This window comes from Lolium rigidum, chromosome 2, assembly GCF_022539505.1.
Source record: "Lolium rigidum isolate FL_2022 chromosome 2, APGP_CSIRO_Lrig_0.1, whole genome shotgun sequence".
Classification (NCBI taxonomy): Eukaryota; Viridiplantae; Streptophyta; class Magnoliopsida; order Poales; family Poaceae; genus Lolium; species Lolium rigidum.
Window position 1 is genome coordinate 170,588,270 of NC_061509.1, and position 20,265 is coordinate 170,608,534.

At 42.3% G+C, this 20,265-nt stretch overlaps 1 protein-coding gene across 1 annotated transcript; it reads left to right on the forward strand.

Moving 5' to 3' along the window:
* The first annotated feature begins 9,590 nt into the window (after positions 1 to 9,590).
* Positions 9,591 to 13,071, forward strand: LOC124692588 (protein FLX-like 3). Its single transcript, XM_047225989.1, has 5 exons — positions 9,591 to 9,704; positions 10,016 to 10,054; positions 11,716 to 12,244; positions 12,417 to 12,550; positions 12,620 to 13,071. Exons 3-5 carry the CDS (start codon positions 11,724 to 11,726, stop codon positions 12,760 to 12,762), a joined length of 798 nt encoding a protein of 265 aa, XP_047081945.1. The 5' UTR covers positions 9,591 to 9,704; positions 10,016 to 10,054; positions 11,716 to 11,723; the 3' UTR covers positions 12,763 to 13,071.
* The last annotated feature ends 7,194 nt before the right edge of the window (positions 13,072 to 20,265 follow it).

Sequence of the window (20,265 nt, forward strand, 5' to 3'; positions counted from 1 at the left end):
GGCTCGTGCTGGAATCCACTTGGGCGACTCTGCCTCACACGGTCTTGACTTCGACCATAAACGGTCGGACGGAACGTGATAGCCTCTCTCCCTTATTATTCCATTCATCCGACGCTATTTATCGTTGGATTTTGGTCTAGGGAGCCCCAACAACTGGAGGTGCTCTAACTATCATGAGCGACTCCGCCTTGCACACGTTTGAATTGTACTTCTAAAGAGCATCTCCAGTCGCGCCCCCCAAACCGTCCCCCAAAGGGATTTGGGATGTGTCGGACAAAAAATCGTTCCCAGCCGCGTGCCCTAAAGACCCTTTTTGTCCGGCGCGGCCCAATACGGTGTCCGGCGCCCCGAGCCCGTCCCCTCTACATAGGGGACGCTCTGGACACGCCGGACACAACAAAATGAGAGGCGAGGAGGCGCGGGCCCGACGCGTCAGCGGCTCGGACGCTCAACCGCCGCCTACGTAGCGACGGTGCAGTTGCCGTGAAGGGGAACCGTCGCATTGGCAACCACGTCGACCGGCGCGCCAACCGCCGGAATGGAGCGCGAACTCCTCGGAAGAGCAACCACCACTCTCTTCGACTTTTGCGCCGCCGTTCATCCGCGCTCAATAAGACCCGTACGTAGGCGCTTTCGGATGTTCAACCTGCCGCCATTCATCCAAGCTTCACACGATGAGCTACATCTCTGGGCTTCCATCTGACACCGACAACGAGGGCAAGTCTCCAGGATGGCGCCATTGGTGGGACAGAGTTCGGACGCCGCGACAGCGGCGATGATTTCCCGCCGCCACTGGACAACGAGGAGGAATGACAGGCCGTGGAGGAGGAAGCAGAGGAGGAAGGGTCTGAGGAGGCGACGGCGGCGGCGGCCCGAGCGAAGGCGGAGGTAGACGCGCCGAAAGTGAAGGCCAAGGCCAAGGCGCAGCCGGTGAGCACCATCGACAACGAGGAGGACACAAGTTCCTCCGACGCGTCGACCGACACCGCCTCTTCGGAAGAGGTGACGAGCAGGAAGCGCCACCATGATGAGGACGACGAGGCGGGGCCATTAAAGAAGAAGTAGTAGTTTAAAAAAATTATATGTAATTTGATTATGTTTTTTCGAAGTTTTTATATGTAATTTATTTACGTTGCACCGATTTAAATATTAGTACATAGTTTTTTTATCTATTAAAATTAATTTTAAAATTGTGGGGGCGCGTTTGGGGGACGCGGCTAGGGAGCGACATCCCCAAACGCGGCACGAATAAAACATGTCCCTCAAACGCTCGATCCGGCGTCATTTGGGGATGGTTTGGGAGATGCGACTGAGATGCTCTAACAGTTGGATGGAACGTGATAGCATCTCCTCCTTATTCCACCTCCATCTTCTCTATGTGATTATGTGCTTTGCGCCAGAGACTGCATACTATATGTGGTCGCACGGGAGGTGATGTACGATCTTTCAGCGACCGGACTTTCTATTGCTAGGTGACGTTCACATGTTATATGTACCACAAGTCCACAAATGTTGTAGGTACATTAGCAAACTTTCCGAATCGACGACGCCAGCGATTCTCATAGACAAACTCGCGTATAAACTAGGGCATACATCTCTCTATCAGACTATCACGAACACTCAGAAATTGTGATACGCCCAAGTGGCATCGATCAGGTTATCGATCGGCATGTATCTAATTGCGTGTGGTCATACAGCTACGCAAGCATCGATTATATACGTGGGGAGCATGATTGAAGAATAATTCAGGTGTTGGACTATTGAGCGGTGAATTTCAATATCTTGGAGGGAGAAGCTGGCTGAAGAAAGTGTGATGTATTTGTTTGAACAATTATTGTACTATGTTTAAGTGATGACAGTTTTTTGTGATTATCTTTTTTTGGGGTAAAGACAATGTTATGATGATCACAAGTCCACAATCAGAATATGGATGTCCATTTCGTGAAGAGATTATGGACGAAGCCAACAATAATAATGCACCCTTTGTTCTGAAAATATAAATTTAGATGCATCTAAATATTATTTAATGTATAGATACATTTAAATCTAAGTAAAGCTTCCAGCTTTCGACATCCTTCTACATATTTATTTTAAGTATTTTAATTTAACAATAATAAAACTTGCACCCTCTTGGGGCATCGTTTTGGGCACATTCTCCGCGATAGGTCGCTTCCTTCTTGGGGCATCGTCGTGTAAGATGGTTTCCTTGTCATGTTGTATTGGTTCGGCTATTTTTCTTTTATAAAGCAGGACAAAAACCTGGTTCTAGAAGTTATATATTGTCCACCATGTGTGGGAGTGGTGTTTTGGCACTCGAGAGCATCTGCTTCCGGTTTTTAAATTTTTATTTTATAAGTATTTTAAAATATCAAACAAAACAAAATTTTCCATGGGCATATGTCGGTATTCTATGTCCTCGGGAAGTTGTTTCACGTACAACCGATATTTTTTTTGTCATGCGTAAAATTAACAAAATTTGGTGTCAAAACATATTGCTCACGAAACATTTCATTTTATCTTCTTTACACAAGCCACAAAGATGCCGGTTTTCCTCAAAATTTGATACGCTAACATACATTGTCGAGATGCAAGCGTGAATTATTTATTCAATTCTTTTTAACATTTTCGAAATATTTTTTCCGGCACCGGGAGCATATACTCCCACACGTGGCAAAGTGGATCTCCAAACACATGCCCAGTAGGCAGTAGTTCAAATAGTTCAGTTACCTTCATCCGACTATAAGCTTCGTATATACTTACGTCTTCTCCGTAAGGAAAACGTAGTAGATGCAGACTTGCGCGAGATCTACTATTATCAGTGAACCTTTCGTATCACGACGATTCACGTACTTCGAGTTGCGGCGGTGGTGGTGTCGGATGCGCCTCGGCCCGCTGCCAGCTGTGGCGGACACGATCACACGAATACAAAGAGCTAGCGGCCTTGCGCCATGGAAAAGAAGGTACAGCGTGTACTAGTATTCGTACCTTTCCCTTTCTCCGGGCCCGTTTCTGTCATGAAAGAAGCCGAGTGGCTTATCTCTTCTTTCTCATCCTCGCCCTTATCTTGAAGGAACACCATGATTGTGCATCGTACAACTGAAGGTACCTAGCTAGCAAGCTTTTCCTTGAGTGAAGGAATTTTGTGCACGGTCCATCTCGCTTATCTTTAACGGCATCATTGCGCTAATTAAACTAGCTAGAGCTATAGAGCGAAAGTGTGTATACAATGGAGTGCACTGCCGGTTATTGACGATCAGTTGGAACACGACCTACCTCACTGACAAAGGAGCCGTGCTCCGGTGCTCCTCCCCAAGCCAAGTTGAGAGGTTATATTTTTTTTTCCTATTTTAGGCCCCGCGAAATTCATATCTAGCAAATGTATATCCGTCTCATATATATATACATATGCGGTATCTATACGTCGCGTTAGAAAAAAAAAGGTCACGTGACCAGGTAACATCCTAGTTGCCTAACTACCGCCTCATGTTATGCATGCGTGGTTTTGAAACCTGCTGGCTGCATACGCATCTGCTGAAATCCGATGACGGCGTTGCTGAACGACGGAATCTCTACGCCAACAGGGATCGTGCTAATTAAGGGTGCTACACGAGCCGGTCGTCTCGGCCATCATCGGTAATATCGTAGTCGTTCTAGATCCGTCAGTCCATCGACGGAGGGTACCCTCGTACAAGACACGCGGGCCATACAGGCCACTACAGGCTGTACGTACATGTCAGATTTTTTAATTTTACGAGCATGCCCCGCTTACAAAGGGGTATGAAAAGATCTCCACAGTTATTGTTTTTTTTATTACCAAATTTTTTCTAGGGGGGAGCACCGGAGCAGAAGCCCTGACAAAGACCAGGGACGTGAAGATCTCCTTAATTACTCGATCTTAGAGAGAAAATATCGCAGAGAGATCGACACGGCATGTGGCTGATCGATGATGCACTATTCGATCTCGATCGGTGTCTGCTCGACTGCTCCCCTCGTCAGAGTCAGTGAGTCACACACAAGACCAACATCAACGACAAGGCGTGTGTGGCGCCGATCGGGACCTTGCACTGACTGACGCCCTGTCATTTGGGTGTGCATCGCCCTATGGCGTGTACTATGTACGTGTGGTTGTGGTGGGGGTCGCGTGTATCGCCACCCACACCATTTTAGATACGAAGATGAAGAGGGCAAACGGGAACGGGATAGCAAGTCACAATAACGGGTGGGAGTCAGTGAAGTGTTTTCGGCTGCACATCGTTATCACACAGATACATGTATATATGCTTATGAGGAGGTTTTCTTGCTTGCTAACCAAGCTGAGAGTACTCTTTTAGGTAATATTCGGTCTTCAACATAGAAATGTTCACCAATCTAATAGCACCCTCCTCCTCCCCCCCCCCCACACACACCCCAATTTGATTTCTAAAACTAAGATGCTTAGCTAGACAAGACAAGACAAAGTTTGTGTTCGGTACAAGTCACTACAAAAAAAAAGTTGTTATTATCCATGGCCCAATCCATGGTTAAAGGGTTTTATTTTCATGCTTCAAGAATCATTCGGGACGAAATGCCACTCGTGACTGCTATTGCATCCCGTAAAAATCTACTACAGACTGTCCATGGTGAATGAGTGGTCATTAACCACATTTTTTTTGGTCTGTGGTAGATTGATTTCTGACGCCATGCCACCCGCCACGTGGCAACAGCTGTTAGCTGGCCGGCAACGCCATCGTCTGGTTGAATTTTTTTTGTGATAGATGACCCAAGGCCTACTACATATTAAATGGGCCGTCACATCTAAGGCATAGTAAGCTTAAATGGGCCATACCATCTAAAGAAATTAGGTCTTTGTTGGAGCCACTTACATTCAAGTTTCGTGCATTATATCTCATGATGTATTTCTCTGGCCTACCTTTTATAACCTAATCCCATGCCTTTTGATGTGTACCTGATGTGATTGATCTATCATACACATTCTAAGGGTCATTATTGTGGAAGAAAATTATTGGGTAACCTTATCACGTATGACTGGTTGATGATTTTGATGGTTATTACTAAAGAGAAAAAAGAGAATTTGGTAGTAACAGGTAGTTCAATACGCGGACACCACTGTTAGGTTTTGAAGTAACACGCTAGGGGCTGCTAGTGTCAGTTAAGCTTTTTCGGTTGCACATCGTTACCACAGGCCCGTGAGGAGGTTTTCTTACTTGCTAACCAAGTTTCCAAAAGGAAAGGTATTGTTTTGGGTAATATCCGGTCTTTAATATAAAAACAAATGTTCACTTGTGTATTAAAACCTTGCTGAAAATATCATTCTTCCCACCAGTCAATTAGCAGTTGGAGAAAAAACGTAGGTATTCACGACTAACACTTAGAATGTGCAGTGTGGAGTCACCTAGGTAGCGATTATGACAGCGCAGGCTCCGGCTGCGTCACCATATTAAGCTCCACAAGCTCATTAACTATCACATGGTGGAGTGAACTACATACGGCCAAGAACAAAGATTATGTAAGACTAGCTGAATGCCCGTGTGTTGCCACAAAATAACTAAAAAGTGGAGATATCGATCAAACAATTGTCCTAATTTAGTAAAGTTGTAAAATATAAGGGTGTGTGGTTTCTATTCATGCAAGAAAAGAAAAGAAATCAATTCTCGATCACCCCTCTTTCGTCCTTGACACAATGTTTAAACTTTGGCAGATCAAAGAAACTCTTCCATAGAACAACAAGCCTAGCTATCCCCTCAAAAGAAAAATATAGAGCTGTCACAAGCACGCTTGATCAGATGCAATTTAGGAGCATGTAAAGGTTGCAGAACAGACAATCAATTTAGACGGAATTCTACTATGTTTATTTGGCAGGTAAACAAAATATGTCCATGCATGGCATCATTAAGCATACGCACAGCAGAAAATGCACCAACAAAATGACCTACCCATAAAATATCTAGACCTTCAACATATCCAGAAACAACATTTCATCTGCTGGGAAATAGTGTATCTAGCTATGTTTCCTGAGCATAACGTTTGACAATTGAAATGCGGCTGATATTAGTATTTTCTCGCATATCAGATCTCAACAATATCCTCTATAGAAATTTTTTGTTCATGGTATTCTTGTTCAACGCTGGAAAAGGCACTGCGGTATCAAAGTGAAAAGCAAAGTAATATAGAGTTTTGACATGGAAAAGCAGGGCTAGCTGCAAATTAGTAGTAGGGACACTACTATAATATTCAAATGGTTAAACTTAACATGATTCTGTTGAATTGATTAAAAAGTGTTGCCACTAATACTATGTTGGTTTGATCATAGTTGGCCAGCAGATAATAACCATACCGACCTGGCTTCGGTATTGCAGCATGGATGTCTTCTTTCCGTTGTACGCGATCAGTAAGAGGTTTGATTAAGGTAGAAGGACAGTAACCGCTCAACACCAGGAGCCAGCAGCATCAAATTCCACACATGGTCATCATCAGCAGCCCAACACGCACCAACCAAGTCACCAGCGTATTGAGGAGAAAATTTGGGTACTAGACTGAACAGTCAAGCTTCGCCTCACCAACTAAGTAGCGTTCTGATACGTCGTGACCTACGTGGTAGAAGTGCAGCATTTTCCCGCACAGGTAAAATCTGATGAACACAAAAAGAAATATAGATTATCTCGTTGGAATATCATTTGTAGACCAAAGGATCAAGGGGGTCTCGGTGTTGAAGTCCTTGAATTGAAAAATGAATGTTTGTTAAGCAAATGGATTTTCAAGTTATTAACTCAAGATGGAGTTTGGCAACAATTGTTACATAACAAATATATTAAGAATAAGACTTTGTCTCAAGTGGAAGAAAAACCAACTGATTCTCCTTTTTGGAAGGGGTTAATGCGAGTGAAAAATGAATTTTTCAAGAGGGGTTCTTTTAAAATAGGAAATGGGTCGATGGTTAGGTTTTGGGAAGATGTTTGGCTTGGTGAGGTGTCATTAGCTCAACAATATCCGTCTCTTTACAATATTGTCCAACGAAAGAATGTGTTGGTATCTACGGTTTTGGGTCAATCTCCTATTAATATTGGTTTTAGGAGATACCTTAATGAACATAAGTGGAATTTGTGGTTAAACTTGTGTGAACGCCTAATGTTTGTACAATTGACAAATGATAATGATAATTTTGTTTGGAAACTAACAGACTCAGGTTTATTTTCAGTTAAATCTATGTATCTTGATCCTATGAATGGACATACTAGATTTCTGAGAAAATACCTATGGAAGATTAAAGTACCCCTTAAGATAAAGATTTTTATGTGGTTTCTTAGTAATAAGGTTTTACTTACTAAGGATAATCTGATTAAGAGAAAATGGATAGGTTGTCAAAAATGTTGTTTATGTGATAACAATGAGACGGTTGATCATCTGTTTCTCTCTTGTCCTTTTGCAAAACTGATTTGGAGAATGGTATTTTTTGCTTATAACATTTCTCCTCCAACAAATATTATTAACATGTTTGGTAATTGGTTAAATGGGGTGAATAAGCGAGATAAAGAACATATTCGTATTGGCATTTCTGCACTTTGTTGGTCGATATGGACTAGTAGAAATGATATTGTGTTTAATAAACAGAAGGGAACCAATTTTTTGCAGGTTATTCTTCGTGCGGCGCATTGGATACAACTATGGGCATACCTTCTCCCGGAGGACCAGCGGGATATTATGGATATCGGTTGCAACCGACTATTGGCGGTCGCACGGGACTGCTATTTCCAGGCTACTGGATGGCGGTACATTAAAAGAATCGAAGTTTGAAGATGGATATATTTTGTTTTATTCTCATCTTTGGTTGGCTGGTTACTGTTACAGTTTTAGATGTCTCTGGGTTGTAATAAGGATATTTATTTGAACCTTTGTTTTAATAAAAACATGGCTGTGTGCATCTATTGATGCAGAGGCCGGAGCAATGCTCCCATTTCGAAAAAAAAGTAAAATATGAGCTCGTACTTTGGGAAGACTACGTAGGATCATGTCAAGGGTTGCAACCCTTGAGACTTTTGGTTTAGAAGTACCCAAATTACATCGTCGAACCTAGACAAGAGATGTCCTGGGTTGCTCGATCATGATCTAGAAGGATGCAACTCTCGATGTGTATGTAATGTGGAGTATTTGGCCCAGCTGGAATAACTTGTACATGTGGAGCAAACATACCTGCTGGCAAGATCGATGAAGATTGTTGAAGAACATATGTAAGCCCTGGAGCTTCCGATCGTTGCGGTGAAATAGAAACCTCCAGCATAAGGCTTTATTTACTTCTAGTGTATTTAGGGGATGGGAGGGGATTATTTTGTATCCAGGAAAATTCCCACTAGTTCGTTTACTTCTCTAGTTTTGGACGAAATAATCCCAAGATATCTCCTCCCATCCCCTTTTATCCTCACATTTTTTGTTTAAATTGAAAACTCTCCATCATACTAGTGTATTTTTGGGGAAGGGTATTTCAGAGGATTGTGTGAACACCAAATCCCCTTTCATCCTCATACCCATTGGAAAGAAAAATACGAGAGAAGTAAACAAGGTATAAGCGTGGAAACCGCTGAAGTCGGGGGCTGGGTTAAATGTGAACACTCACGGCCCGCATAATGTTGCTACCATAGAAGCGTGTTTAGGTTTCAAGTTTCATTATTTGAGATAAACTACGATCTTTGACCGCTGCGGGTTCTGATCTGCAACATAGATTTGTTGATGCTTTTATCAACAAATTGTTAGCCTATATGGAGGGTTTGAAGAAGACAAACAACGAGGTTTCACAATGGTTGAGATGCAAGTAAACTTTCAACAAATTGAATCCTTTTGAAAAACGTGAGGAGACTTAAACTTGCAGAGATTTATATTGACTCAAGATTCTGGGAGATTCCTATCATGCTACCTTTGGATGTAAAAAAATTAGCCTTGGGATTTCCCATCTGGAGTTTAAAGGCCTGAATTCCTTTGTTTGGTTGTCCATGGTATTTTGGCCTAGAAAAACTGAGAAATTTCAGAATTTCTTCCGCTCGTGTCTGCTCTCCTCGCAAGATTCTCGGCTTCCACCGAAAATCCTATTTGCCGCCCTAAAGCGAGCCGCATTCCGCTCACGACGGTGCTTGTGTTGGGCCAGCCCATTTATCAGTTTCCATTTTCATGTTTTGCTGGTTTCCTTCGGTTTTGTTGTTTCCTTTTTTTTGTTTTTTTCCTTTCTTTAATTGCTGATATTTTTGTGAGATTTAAAAGTTTTGAAAATGTTTAGGTCTTAAAGATGTTGATGTTCAGGATTTTTAAAAATAAATTCAAAAATGTTTACAATGTTAAAAATGTTCAGTTTTTAAAAATATTCATTTTTTAAAAAATTGCTCTCTTCGTTACTAATGTAAGAAATTCTAGCTTTTTGTAGATTCGTTTTTTGGTTCGTATATACAGTAGTTCACTTTTAGTTCGTGGATTCACATATTTTAGTTCGATCCAGTCTACTTTGATATTTTTTTATGGTACTTGAAAATATTAAACGGTACATAAGTTTTTTTTAGTTTAAAACGGTAAATTTGTGGGAGTAACGAGTTTCTGTTATTGGGCCGTATTGGGAGCTACCCGTGAAGAAATCGCTCCAGGCCGTCAAACCCGAACAGAAGAGCTCGAGCGAAGGAGCTTCGCCGACGACGTCCGCGACAAAGACCCAGGCGGCGGCGCCGCTGGTAAGACCCCATCCCGCCCTCTCTCTCCCCTGGACCTCCTCCCGGACGTCCTCCTCTCGCCCTCCTTCCTCGATCATCCTTCTCCAGGCCGTCCTCCCCCCGTTTTCCTTCGTCGCTCGCCCCATACCCTAGATCGACGGGTGGAGGGGAACGGTGACGGGAGGGTGAACGGCGGCCTCTCCCTGGCCCTTCCTCATCCGCGATCTCACTGGCCATTCGAAACCTCCCTTGCCCTTCTAATACCCCCCTTCCAGCAGCTCAAATCAGAATATTTTGCCTAATTCTTTTTTTTTTATCTGTTTGAACTGCAGATTCCTTGGAGATTTAGTAGCAGCTGAGTCCAATTGGAGGTATGGAATTCATAATCTCTACTCCTAGTTTGATTTATGCCTAGTGTTATATGGCTTTGTGATACATATATTGATATTTCAACATTTATGCACAGGATAGTTAACCTTCACCTCTGAACACACTAATACGTGATTAGCAAAAATTAAGGAAACATAACCTCCACTGCTCACAACCTCCGAGGACATTAATACACAATTTAAGTGCACATAACCTCCAGTGGTCGCACAAGAGATCAATAACATCAATTTATATAAAAAAAAAAGCAAGACTTGCAGGATTAAGCGCTCATAATCAACACAAAGAAAACAGAGTTACCATATATCATGAAATCACACTGACCTCTCAAATTAAGCATTGATCATCACTGCAGTGATCCATGTTGGTCATAACAAAGGTTTAATCTCTCTTTTGTAAAGAGGGAAGTGAGCTGGGTGGCACATCTGTGTGCTAAACTAGTTCTTAGTAGTAGAATTTCTTCTCGGTTTGATGTAGTTCCAGATTTTTTGACAAGGGCTATCCAGTCAGATGTAGACTCTATTCCTGATTAATAAAGTAGTGGGTTGATATTAAAAGAAAATTTGGGCACATGGAGCAAGAGGCAGATGAGCAACAAGCGGTGACTCTCGAGAATGGAAAAGAAAACCGACCCCCATATCTTCTAGAGTTTCTCTAATAGCCCACTGTAGCCACAGACCGACCCACTAATGTCTCGGGCCAACCAAAGGGCGGTACCCGTAGATCAGCCCAACAGAGCCATCGCAGCAGCACAGTCATCCGGAACTCAGAAGGGCATATACATCCAGTCATCGAAGGGCGAATCCTCGAATCAGCATCGCTTCAAACGATGCTGCGACCAGACGATGGCGCTACGGACTGCCATTAGCCTGTCGCCACGGTGCCAAGTCGTGAGATCTACGCCGACTTTTCTGAGCTTCGATCTGGCCAACGACCTCTCCTTTTTCATTAAAAAAGTCTCTATGAATTATGTGGGTGCGTGAATCATCTGATCCAAGCTAGGGTACCATTTTTTATTTTACGTTTTTGATTGTTTGCTCATAAACTATTTGTTGAAATGATTAGTTTAGGTTACTGATAAAAATTTTATTTTACGTTTTTTGATTGTTTGCTCATGAACTATTTGTCGAAATGATTAGTTTAGTTACTGATATCTTTTAGTCACAGTTATTGTGTTTCCTGTAATAAAGCTCTATGTTTTTATGTTTCCTTGTCGTTCTTGCATGCTCAAGATAACAACTAACAGTTTCCTTAAACTGTGTATTGGTGTCCTCTGAGGTTGTGAGCAGTGGATGTTATGTTTCCTTAATTTTTGCTAATCATGTATTACTGCATTCAGAAGTGAAGGTTAACTATCCTGCCCATAAATGTTGAAACATAAATAAAGTTTCTTGCAATCTTAATCCCGAGTTCACAACAATTCACTATTCAAAATTGAGATGGGCTGACTGAGTGACTCTGTCATCAGTTGTTCAGATAATTGCAGTGCACTTGTATGTCAGATGCTATTTTTTTGAAAAATCAAGAAACTATACAGGACAAATACAGATTGTAAAACGTCCAGTTTCAGCAATATCGAACCACTGCTGCGGTTGAAATAAATAGCTCCCTGGTCTCGAGCTCTCATTCTGGTTATTCTTCACAGGTCTATAAATGGCAGGGAGGAACCGCATAGGTCGACAGTACTATGAGGAACCACGAGGATTTCGTGATGGCCCTCCTCCTCGACCTGCACGAGAAAGGTCTATCTCACCGCGTCGCTTCGAGGGAGAGCTTTCTAGCCGCCGTACTGAGATGCGCAGAATCCGTGATGGCAACCAAAATCTGGTGGATGAAATTGTTGGTCTCAGGCAAGCAATGTCTCGGTTGAAAGAAGATCTCAATTCCTTGAGCCAGGCTATACCTAAGCTCCGTGCAGAGAAAGAACTTGAATCGAGGGAGCTAACTCAAAGGAATCTGAAGCTGGAAGCTGAGCTACGCTCTTTAGAACCTCTTAGGCAAGATGCCTTGCATCTACGGTCTGAAGCAAGTACACTGCAGTCTTTGAGGCAAGAGTTGACTGCAAAGGTGCAGGGTCTAACTAAGGAGCTTGAGCATCAGAACTCTGAAAGCCAGCGAATACCTGCCATGATAGCTGAACGTGATAGTCTGCGGCAGGAACTAATCCATGCTAGGTATTGAAACATTCTGGTTTGTGTGCGTGCTACGGCTAGATGCAGGATGCTGCTTCTTTTAAATGTGAAGTCTAAGTTGGTGGCTTAGATGAGACGTATATTTTTAGTATTCTGAAGCCATTCCCCCTTTTATTTTAGTGGAAAAAGCAGCTAATTATTGATATCACTGTAGGGCGGCTCTTGACTATGAGAAGAATGCAAAGCCAGAGCTGATGGCCCGGGTGCAGGCAGTGGAGAATGATCTTGTAACTATGGCTCAGGAGTCTGAGAAGCTTAGGGCTGAGCTTGAGAAGAGAAGGGCACCTAGTATGTCTCGTTTCCTCAGTCAGTGAATCAGTTGCGGTTTTATACCCATATAACATGAATTAATTTTAGGTTTCAGCGGCCATGGAGCTTATGGACTACCTATGGCAACTCCTGGGATGGGCTTGCAAGGCAACTATGATGGTGGCTATACCTACACGGAGAACCGCTATGGTGCTGGACCATGGGACCCCCCTGGTTATCCACACCCATGAGTTGGGTTTCCGATCCTCGCCCCCTGCAGTGTCCATCGCTATCAGCACTTGAAATGCGACGAAGTTCTATCTTAGCACTAAAACTTGCTGTGTTGGTGATTTCAAGGCACATTTATAGTGTTTCTAGCTTTCCTGTCAACTTATAGCAGCTCTGCTTGTATTCATGTATTGACACTTTCAGAAAGCCGTGGACACCCACTGGCTACGTTAGGAGGCAGTTTCTCACAGCGAACAAACGAGACTTATAATTTAAGCTTCAGAAAATTGTATCAGCACCCGGGGCTTCTGAGGCAGATTTCCTTCCCGTGACATGCCCGTTGCTTTTTTTTTCTACCCTCTTGGAGGTCGAGCTCCTTGTAAGCTTCATATCGTCAAATGTTATTGTGAAGGAGAAGTGAGCCTCCCTGACATGTTTAGGGAGAGCCGCGTAGTTTCAAGTCCTCACGGATCTAGATTTGGATTTTAATTATTTAAAAATAAAAATGACATTATCATGTTGCATAACATTATGGCACTATTTAATTTACAACACAAAAGAGTCATCATCGTGTATTGGAAGAACAAGCAGGATACATAGCACAAACCACAGAAAGCGTGGAAACTTTCTACTCTTCTCTGCTTTCCATTTGAGATTTGCTATGTTGTGCCATGTGCGAGCCGCACATGCATGAACTAAGAAGTGTGGTTGATGTGCTTTGTTTTTGGCAGAGCTTACCGCTCCTTTTTTTTCTCCTCTAATTGTGATGGCCATCTTCTTAGGGTGTGCCTATGTCTCAGTTGACTGAGATTTTCGTAAGTCTCAGTCAATTCAGAAAAATGCAACTACAGTTCAAAGAAAAGTGCAACTCAGTTCAGTTGCACATTTCTGTTAGAAAAGTGCAATTGCACTTTTTTAACAGAAAAAGTGCAACTCAAAGCATATTTTTATAAGTGACTTAGACTTAAGAAAATCTCAGTTGACTGAGACATAGCAAAACCGATCTTCTTAACTGGCGTGAGGTCTTCTTGTTTTGTGAGTAGTTCACTTTGGTCCGTTTGTAAAGGTTTTTGTGCTGTTTTTCGTATATTAACTAGATAGCTCTTTTCTTTTTAACTAACTAAGAAAATGCCAGTTTCTTGCACTGGTAGAAATAAATCTTGAAATGCTACAGCGAATCATTCGTGCTTACATTTCTTATCTTTGCCACAGTTGCTGATGGTGGTCATGCTACGAACTCCCATCAAATTCGAATCGACTTTGGTTGGGGAAGAGGGCTATAGGCGGAAAAAAGAGAGGAATGAATCTTCCTCCCACCTATTTGTACGGACCATTGTGTCTTCTCCGGTGAATCCCATCAAATTCAACTGACGCCGACATGCATCATGGGTTGAGTGAGAGGGCGTAGATCGAAAAAAGAGAGGGATGAGATCTCCAGCCGCGTCTCCCAAAGCGTCCCCCAAACCGCGTCGGATTGAGCGTTTGGGGGACGTGTTTTGTTCGTGCCGCGTTTGGGGGATGTCGCTCCCCAGCCGCGTCCCCCAAACGCCTCCGCCAAACATTTAAAATACTTTTTTTTAACACATAACCATTTATCAAATATAGCATATGAATAAAAATGTTTGCAAGGATTGTTTTCAAATTAAATTACAACAAACAATAAAACAAGTAAACAAATATAATAAATAGGGCTAGATGCTTGATACGTCTCCGACGTATCGATAATTTCTTATGTTCCATGCCATATTATTGATGATACCTACATGTTTTATGCACACTTTATGTCATATTTGTGCATTTTCTGGAACTAACCTATTAACAAGATGCCGAAGAGCCAGTTGTTGTTTTCTGCTGTTTTTGGTTTCAGAAATCCTAGTAACGAAATATTCTCGGAATTGGACGAAATCAACGTCCAGAGTCCTATTTTGCCACGAAGCTTCCGGAAGACCGAAGAGGAGTCGAAGTGGGGCCACGAGGCGCCGCCACCATAGGGCGGCGCGGCCCAGGCCCTGGCCGCGCAGACCTGTGGTGTGGGGCCCTCGTGTGGCCCCCCGCGTTGCCCTTCCGCCTACTTAAAGCCTCCATCGCGAAACCCCCAGCATCGAGAGCCACGATACGGAAAACCTTACCGAGACGCCGCCGCCGCCAATCCCATCTCGGGGATTCTCGGAGATCTCCTCCGGCACTCCGCCGGAGAGGGGATTCATCTCCCGGAGGACTCTTCACCGCCATGGTCGCCTCCGGAGTGATGAGTGAGTAGTTCACCCCTGGACTATGGGTCCATAGCAGTAGCTAGATGGTTGTCTTCTCCTCATTGTGCTTCATTGTTGGATCTTGTGAGCTGCCTAACATGATCAAGATCATCTATCCGTAATACTATATGTTGTGTTTGTCGGGATCCGATGGATAGAGAATACCATGTTATGTTAATTATCAAGTTATTACCTATGTGTTGTTTATGATCTTGCATGCTCTCCGTTATTAGTAGAGGCTCTGGCCAAGTTTTTGCACTTAACTCCAAGAGGAAGTATTTATGCTCGATAGTGGATTCATGCCTCCATTGATACCGGGACAAGTGATGAGAAAGTTCTAAGGTTGTGTTGTGTTGTTGCCACTAGGGATAAAACATTGATGCTATGTCTAAGGATGTAGTTGTTGATTACATTACGCACCATACTTAATGCAATTGTCTCGTTGCTTTGCAACTTAATACCGGATGGGGTTCGGATGATAACCCGAAGGTGGACTTTTTAGGCATAGATGCGGTTGGATGGCGGTCTATGTACTTTGTCGTAATGCCCAATTAAATCTCACCGTACTTATCATGACATGTATGTGCATTGTTATGCCCTCTCTATTTGTCAATTGCCCGACTGTAATTTGTTCACCCAACATGTTTTTATCTTATGGGAGAGACACCTCTAGTGAACTGTGGACCCCGGTCCATCCTTTTATACTGAAATACAAATCTGCTGCAATACTTATTCTTTACTGTTTTCTTGCAAACAATCATCTTCCACACAATACGGTTAATCCTTTATTACAGCAAGCCGGTGAGATTGACAACCTCACTGTTTCGTTGGGGCAAAGTACCTTGGTTGTGTTGTGCAGGTTCCACGTTGGCGCCGGAATCCCTGGTGTTGCGCCGCACTACATCCTCGCCGCCATCAACCTTCAACGTGCTTCTTGGCTCCTCCTCGGTTCGATAAACCTTGGTTTCTTTCTGAGGGAAAACTTGCTGCTGTGCGCATCATACCTTCCTCTTGGGGTTCCCAACGAACGTGTGAGTTACACGCCATCAAACTATTTTTCTGGCGCCGTTGCCGGGGAGATCAAGACACGCTGCAAGGGGAGTCTCCACTTCCCAATCTCTTTACTTTGTTTTTGTCTTGCTTTATTTTATTTACTACTTTGTTTGCTGCATTATATCAAAACAAAAAAAAACTAGTTGCTAGCTTTACTTTATTTACTGTCTTGTTTGCTATATCAAAAACACAAAAAAATTAGTTACTTGCATTTACTTTACTTGATTCATCATGTTTCCTTTTAATTTTACCACAAAAGACATACCGGTAGGACGCGGATCTATAATTGGGAGAAACAATATAGAAGAATTTTTCAGTCATGTTAGTACCGTTGAAGATTTTGAAGATAGACACTTGGTAGAACTTGCTCCTACTTATGAAATTGCTGCTGCTGCTTTAGTTCGCATGTTGAAAACTAAATTTGTTAATCTCAATCCTATAATCCAACACATGTTTCTTACACTCAGTGATATGGAAGAAGGGGAAAAGAAAGATTTTGTTTTAGAAACCCTTCTTAGAGAATTTTGTGGTCTAGCAAGAGAGGCTAGAAAGGTCTTTGCTAAATTTAATATGCTTGGTTCTCATACTAATTTTGTTGGTCTCCTTGAAAAAATGGACATGGATAGAATAAGGTACACTAATAATAATAATGATGGTGGGGAGATCAAAGCACCAATACCATGTAAACTCCTAGCTATGAATGATGCACTAGAAAATAACTATGCTTGGCTTGTTCCTGAAAATTTGTTCGATGAGAGTAGCAAGCCCAAGACTAATGAAAAGGGAGACGCTGAAACTTATGTATCCAATATACTATGCATGGTTGAGAAAACTCCAAACCCCGCTGTAGATGCACCACCCTTTGATAACACTTGATATACACTTTCCGCGCCTAGCTGAAAGGCGTTAAAGAAAAGCGCTTATGGGAGACAACCCATGTTTTTACTACAGTATTTTTGTTTTATATTTGAGTCTTGGAAGTTGTTTACTACTGTAGCAACCTCTCCTTATCTTAGTTTTATGTTTTGTTGTGCCAAGTAAAGTCTTTGATAGTAAAGTAAATACTAGATTTGGATTACTGCGCAGAAACAGATTTCTTTGCTGTCACGAATCTGGGTCTAATTCTCCGTAGGTAACTCAGAAAATTAAGCCAATTTACGTGAGTGATCCCCAGATATGTACGCAACTTTCATTCAATTTGGGCATTTTCATTTGAGCAAGTCTGGTGCCCTAATAAAATCCATCTTTACGGACTGTTCTGTTTTGACAGATTCTGCCTTTTTATTTCGCATTGCCTCTTTTGCTATGTTGGATGAATTTCTTTGATCCATTAATGTCCAGTAGCTTTATGAAATGTCCAGAAGTGTTAAAAATGATTGTGTCACCTCTGAACATGTTAATTTTTATTGTGCACTAAACCTCTAATGAGTTGTTTCGAGTTTGGTGTGGAGGAAGTTTTCAAGGATCAAGAGAGGAGTATGATGCAATATGATCAAGGAGAGTAAAAGCTCTAAGCTTGGGGATGCTCCGGTGGTTCACCCCTGCATATTCTAAGAAGACTCAAGCTGTCTAAGCTTGGGGATGCCCAAGGCATCCCCTTCTTCATCGACAACATTATCAGGTTCCTCCCCGAAACTATATTTTTATTCCGTCACATCTTATGCACTTTGCTTGGAGCGTCGGTTTGTTTTTGTTTTTGTTTTGTTTGAATAAAATGGATCCTAGCATTCACTTTGTGGGAGAGAGACACGCTCCGCTGTAGCATATGGACAAGTATGTCCTTAGACTTTACTCATAATATTCATGGCGAAGTTTCTTCTTCGTTAAATTGTTATATGGTTGGAATTGGAAAATACTACATGTAGTAACTCTAAAATGTCTTGGATAATTTGATACTTGGCAATTGTTGTGCTCATGTTTAAGCTCTTGCATCATATACTTTGCACCCATTAATGAAGAAACACTTAGAGCTTGCTAATTTGGTTTGCATATTTGGTTTCTCTAAAGTCTAGATAATATCTAGTATTGAGTTTTGAACAACAAGGAAGACGGTGTAGAGTCTTATAATGTTTACAATATGTCTTTTGTGTGAGTTTTGCTGCACCGTTCATCCTTGTGTTTGTTTCAAATAACCTTGCTAGCCTAAACCTTGTATCGAGAGGGAATACTTCTCATGCATCCAAAATCCTTGAGCCAACCACTATGCCATTTGTGTCCACCATACCTACCTACTACATGGTATTTATCCGCCATTCCAAAGTAAATTGCTTGAGTGCTACCTTTAAAATTCCATCATTCGCCTTTGCAATATATAGCTCATGGGACAAATAGCTTAAAAACTATTGTGGTATTGAATATGTACTTATGCACTTTATCTCTTATTAAGTTGCTTGTTGTGCGATAACCATGTTTCGGGGACGCCATCAACTATTCTTTGTTGAATATCATGTGAGTTGCTATGCATGTCCGTCTTGTCCGAAGTAAGAGAGATCTACCACCTTTATGGTTGGAGCATACATATTGTTAGAGAAGAACATTGGGCCGCTAACTAAAGCCATGATTCATGGTGGAAGTTTCAGTTTTGGACATATATCCTCAATCTCATATGAGAATAATAATTGTTGCCACATGCTTATGCATTAAAGAGGAGTCCATTATCTGTTATCCATGTTGTCCCGGTATGGATGTCTAAGTTGAGAATAATCAAAAGCAAGAAATCCAAAATGCGAGCTTTCTCCTTAGACCTTTGTACATGCGGCATGGAGGTACCCCATTGTGACACTTGGTTAAAACATGTGTATTGCGATGATCCGGTAGTCCAAGCTAATTAGGACAAGGTGAGGGCACTATTAGTATACTATGCATGAGACTTGAAACTTGTAAGATATAATTTTCATAACTCATATGCTTTACTACTACCGTTGACAAAATTGTTTCATGTTTTCAAAATAAAAGCTCTAGCACAAATATAGCAATCGATGCTTTCCTCTTTGAAGGACCATTCTCTTTACTTTTATGTTGAGTCAGTTCACCTATCTCTCTCCACCTCAAGAAGCAAACACTTGTGTGAACTGTGCATTGATTCCTACATACTTGCATATTGCACTTGTTATATTACTCTATGTTGACAATTATCCATGAGATATACATGTTACAAGTTGAAAGCAACCGCTGAAACTTAATCTTCCTTTGTGTTGCTTCAATACCTTTACTTTGATTTATTTCTTTATGAGTTAACTCTTATGCAAGACTTATTGATGCTTGTCTTGAAGTACTATTCATGAAAAGTCTTTGCTTTATGATTCACTTGTTTACTCATGTCATTACCATTGTTTTGATCGCTGCATTCACTACATATGTTTACAAATAGTATGATCAAGGTTATGATGGCATGTCACTTCAGAAATTATCTTTGTGATCGTTTTACCTGCTCGGGACGAGCGGAACTAAGCTTGGGGATGCTGATACGTCTCCGACGTATCGATAATTTCTTATGTTCCATGCCATATTATTGATGATACCTACATGTTTTATGCACACTTTATGTCATATTCGTGCATTTTCCGGAACTAACCTATTAACAAGATGCCGAAGAGCCGATTCTTGTTTCTGCTGTTTTTGGTTTCGTAAATCCTAGTAACGAAATATTCTCGGAATTGGACGAAATCAACGCCCAGGGTCCTATTTTGCCACGAAGCTTCCGGAAGACCGAAGAGGAGTCGAAGTGGGGCCACGAGGCGCCGCCACCATAGGGCGGCGCGGCCCAGGCCCTGGCCGCGACGACCTGTGGTGTGGGGCCCTCGTGTGGCCCCCCGCGTTGCCCTTCCGCCTACTTAAAGCCTCCGTCGCGAAACCCCCCGTACCGAGAGCCACGATACGGAAAACCTTACTGAGACGCCGCCGCCGCCAATCCCATCTCGGGGGATTCTGGAGATCTCCTCCGGCACCTCGCCGGAGAGGGGATTCATCTCCCGGAGGACTCTTCACCGCCATGGTCGCCTCCCGAGTGATGAGTGAGTAATTCACCCTTGGACTATGGGTCCATAGCGGTAGCTAGATGGTTGTCTTCTCCTCATTGTGCTTCATTGTTGGATCTTGTGAGCTGCCTAACATGATCAAGATCATCTATCCGTAATACTATATGTTGTGTTTATCGGGATCCGATGGATAGAGAATACCATGTTATGTTAATTATCAAGTTATTACCTATGTGTTGTTTAT

Coding starts and splice junctions, on each gene's coding strand:
- LOC124692588 (XM_047225989.1), top strand. CDS start 11,724: ATGGCAGGGAGGAACCGCATAGGTCGACAGTACTATGAGGAACCACGA. Junction 12,245..12,416: donor CAGGAACTAATCCATGCTAG/GTATTGAAACAT, acceptor ATATCACTGTAG/GGCGGCTCTTGACTATGAGA. Junction 12,551..12,619: donor TGAGAAGAGAAGGGCACCTA/GTATGTCTCGTT, acceptor AATTAATTTTAG/GTTTCAGCGGCCATGGAGCT.